Source organism: Prunus mume, linkage group LG6 (genome assembly GCF_029339155.1).
Source record: "Prunus mume cultivar Tortuosa linkage group LG6, ASM2933915v1, whole genome shotgun sequence".
Lineage (NCBI taxonomy): Eukaryota > Viridiplantae > Streptophyta > Magnoliopsida > Rosales > Rosaceae > Prunus > Prunus mume.
In genome coordinates, this window is record NC_142703.1 from 1,945,210 (window position 1) to 1,949,146 (window position 3,937).

General features: G+C 36.0%; 1 protein-coding gene across 1 annotated transcript; it reads left to right on the forward strand.

Annotated features, from left to right (window-relative positions):
• Positions 1 to 587: 587 nt before the first annotated feature.
• Positions 588 to 1,683, forward strand: LOC148915785 (16.9 kDa class I heat shock protein 1-like). The gene is made up of 2 exons (XM_089054595.1): positions 588 to 801; positions 1,412 to 1,683. Exons 1-2 carry the CDS (start codon positions 588 to 590, stop codon positions 1,681 to 1,683), a joined length of 486 nt encoding a protein of 161 aa, XP_088910721.1.
• The last annotated feature ends 2,254 nt before the right edge of the window (positions 1,684 to 3,937 follow it).

Below are 3,937 nucleotides of genomic sequence, written 5' to 3' on the forward strand. Positions count from 1 at the left end.
ATGTTCCAGTTTATCCCTATTTAATTAAGTGTATTATGTTTTAGTATTTTATTAACCAATGACAATTGTTAGAACTTTAAATATTTCACTTTTAAGGCATCCTGCTTTTATATATAGATTATATTGACGGTTTAATTAATAGGTTGCCATACTTGCACGCCAAGTCAGGAAAGATTTTAAGTTGGGTTTCTGCTAAACAATTGCTATTGGCACCAAATCGAGGCTTCTTCATTCGGCTTGGCCCATCATGCAAGTTGGTATGGAAAAGTGTTTTCTTTTTTATTTTTTTTTCCTGCGAGAAAAAGAAATAGTTTAATTATTTTGTTAACAATTTTTTTCTCACACGTGGCAAGAGAAGAAGAAGCACGTGGCAATGTTAAAACAAGTGGCACCAACATCACACCGCTAGGAAGGACATTGTGACACCTATGCATGCCCATAATCTCCACATGTTGAGCTCCTTCAGATAAATTACTAAAAATAATATCCTAATTATTTGAGCTTCTTCAGCAAAGAGTGTAAGAAATCCAGTCAATATTCAAATTTGGTGAAGGGAGGGTTAAGAACGTCGTCGTTCTGAAGCATAAATGTTGGGGCCGTGGCGAGGAAGGCCTAGAGGAGGAGGAGGAGGGTGGATTGAGCCGTGGTTTGGGTCTGAAGTGTGGGACCCTTTCGGCGTAGGATTAGGAATATCTGACTGGGAACTACAAGGCGGCGGTGATGAAACCTCTGCTGTCGCTAATGCTCATGTTGATTGGCGTGAGACCGACAACGCTCACATCTTTGTTGCTGATCTTCCTGGTTTGTAGTTTCTATAAATCAACATATATATGACATTCCTCTCTCTCTCTCTCTCTCTCTCTCTCTCTCTCTCTCTCTCATGTAATTAGGTTTTCTAGATTATCCATTATCATCCGTATTATTAGGGGTCTATTCGAGAGTGCTTCTGACAAAAAAAAAAAAACCTAACTTTTAGGGTTTATTTGCGATTTGCCAAACACCATCAGAAGCTACAAAAGCAACTTTTGATTATAAAGTCGTTTGCTTTTCACAAAAATTTATCCAATTTTAGCTGTATTAGTACTTTCCTATGTAAATTCTTCTCTCTTTTTTTAATTTTTTGGTAAATGCTCTATTTTTTTTCACAATAAATATTTTGCTTGTGATATAAATCTGTTTCCCTAATCTCAAATTAAAGTATTTCTCTCTCTATATCTATCTTTTTTTTTTTTTTTTTTGGTTTGTAAATGTTGAAAGAGTAGAAAATTGGTGCATATGTATGCTAGAAAAATATGAAAGAAAAAGAAACTGCTACAGTGGGTTGTGCAGTAGGGTTGTGTGCACTGGTGTCGCCGTGGTGTGAGTTCGCAAATACTATACTAGACCTGTTACGATTGTGCTCCAATTTCAGGAGTGAAAAAAGAGGACGTGAAGGTCCACGTGGAGGACGGCAACATGTTGCAAATAAGCGGGCAGAGGGTTCAGGAGCAGGAGAAGACTGACGACAAGTGGCACCGCGTGGAGAGGCGGCTTGGCAGTTTCGTGAGGCGGTTTTGGCTGCCCAAGAATGCTGACTCGGATAAGATCAAATGCGGACTCGAAAACGGGGTGCTGAAGGTGACAGTTCCGAAGAAGGACGCAGAGCAGAACCCAAAAGATGTTAGAACCATCGATGTGGCCTAGTGAGCTCTCTTGTAGAATTAAGGGCTTTTTTTTATAGTCGAAAAGGATCAAGGTTTTTTTTTTTTTTTTTTGTTTTGTTTTTTTTTGTTTTGTTTATGTGTGTGTTCGAGTGTGTTGTATTTTATGCTGGTCTATCATGTGTATCCTAGAAACGTGAGTATAAGTTTATACAAGGGTTTGTAGTTACTCTGCACTCGAGATCCTCGAGCTTCTGCACGAAGTATCGGTGAATTGAGGCTATTTTCCATCTACTACGAACTTTGTTTTTTTGGTGTCACGCTAACTGAATTGCAAAGAATCCATCATAAAGTAAAATACAATAAATTCTTGGCACCTGAAACTCAGCCTATGTTGAAGGCTTCGGAATAGCATATACCACCTCAAACTTAAAACCCTTCTCCAACAACAATAAATGAACACCAAATCAACTACATGAAAGCATGAAACTTATCTCAGAGAAATCCGGTGACAAGTTAAAAAGGAAAGACAAATCCAGCCAATTGTTGGCGATTTGGTTAATAATTTAGCTAGTAGTTATTTGTCCGATTCTAGAGTCTGTTATCATTTGGCACGAAGATGCACCATTTTCTAATTTTGAAATCACTAACATTCTAAAAGCTAAAACTCATGTGCGGTGTTCAAGTTCAAGATCCAATTTAATCCGCCCAAAATTAACCGATCTAACTCATTTTTAAGTGAACTTTAGGAAAAAACCCAAAAGAAATAAGCAGCTCTCAAAAACACCCAAACACTTTTCAAAATGGCAAAAAGGCCCATTATCTTTAGCTTTAGAGACATGCAAGTCCTAGAACTCTTTCCTCCGCCATCAGCATGTGAATATTTTGTCTTCAAGCAACCAGACCATGTGAAACCTTTGTCACTTTGCATCTGTCCAAATTGTTCTTACTGCGCAACGACAGTACTAGATATAGTGTTTTGTTTCTTTATACATATTTCAGAGTGCATTTATAGAAAGGAATCGTTGTTTGCCATCAGTGTGCATGTGAAGTTCATATGAAACTTCAGAGAGATAGTATCAGATAGAGAAAAAGATAGAGAGTTTTAGATAAAGAAGAACTCTTCTTCTCATCCTTAGCCATGGTAGAAGTCGGTGTAATTTGTGTATATAGTTTGTAACTCCGAAGAAAGAAGTACAGAACACCAGAGAAGAAAAAATCTCAGTTTCCTCCTTCAAGCTTTCAATCAATAAAACTCCCTTTGTTCATATACTTTCTCTTATTTTCTTATTATTCTCTTACTCCGACCATTGTTAATACCGTCGACCACTGTTTATACCCGGTGATAATAGTAGTTCCAAAGCAACATAAGCAATTAAGTAAGTCTTTTTCTCTTTTATTTTTGGTTTTCTTAGTAGACTTCTTGTCCAAAACAGGGAAACACTGTTCATAATTATGTTATTATCTTGCTAAACTGACGATTAATACTTTGTTTGAGTACTTGGCCATATTTGATATTTGCCATAACAATAATTGGATGTCTATCAGGGAACCTCTGAATTCAGAGGACCTCTAAGTTCTGCTCCATAGCCCTTTAAGTTGGCGTCTTTGCAGTTCTATGTTCTAGTTTCATGTTTTAGGCATGGTGTCTGGTTGTTATTTTGGCTTTTAGAAAACCTTGACCGAGCCCTTGTTCAAGAATGGTATCAGAGCTTTAGTTTAGCACCTTAATAATATAGTTATACTAGTAAAGTACCTTGAGGACAGAAGTCAATCAACACAACTGATAAAAATCAAGGTTTTATAACATGTTAAAATTTTGTTACCAGAATCACTAGTTAAAAACAGTAAACCGTTTGCATGTTTGGACCTTAGTGGACACCTATTAGAATAAAAGAAAGGTTGCAGGAATTAAAGAAACGGAAAGTAGAATACCAAAAAGAAATTAGGAATTTAGAAGAATTTATAAAATCACCACAGGTAGATAATTATCCTAGAAGAAAGTTAGAAGTCTAGAATAGCATAACAAGAAATCATTATCATTTAGAAGTCTGTAAAGAATCAATAGAAGCTTTCCAGGAGCATTTAGGCATCTTAAAAGAAAAAGGTAGACTTAGATAGATTTTATGATAGAATACCTCAATTTAGAAATCAGTGAACAACAAAAGAAAAAATTAACTTTAGATAATAATACATTAGTTTGTTATTTTCCACAAAAAGAACATAAACATCTTTTACATAGTAGTAGTAATCCCTTATAAAATAGTATTATTGACCTTTTGATTAGTCAAGCAGAA

Coding starts and splice junctions, on each gene's coding strand:
- LOC148915785 (XM_089054595.1), top strand. CDS start 588: ATGTTGGGGCCGTGGCGAGGAAGGCCTAGAGGAGGAGGAGGAGGGTGG. Junction 802..1,411: donor CTTTGTTGCTGATCTTCCTG/GTTTGTAGTTTC, acceptor CTCCAATTTCAG/GAGTGAAAAAAGAGGACGTG.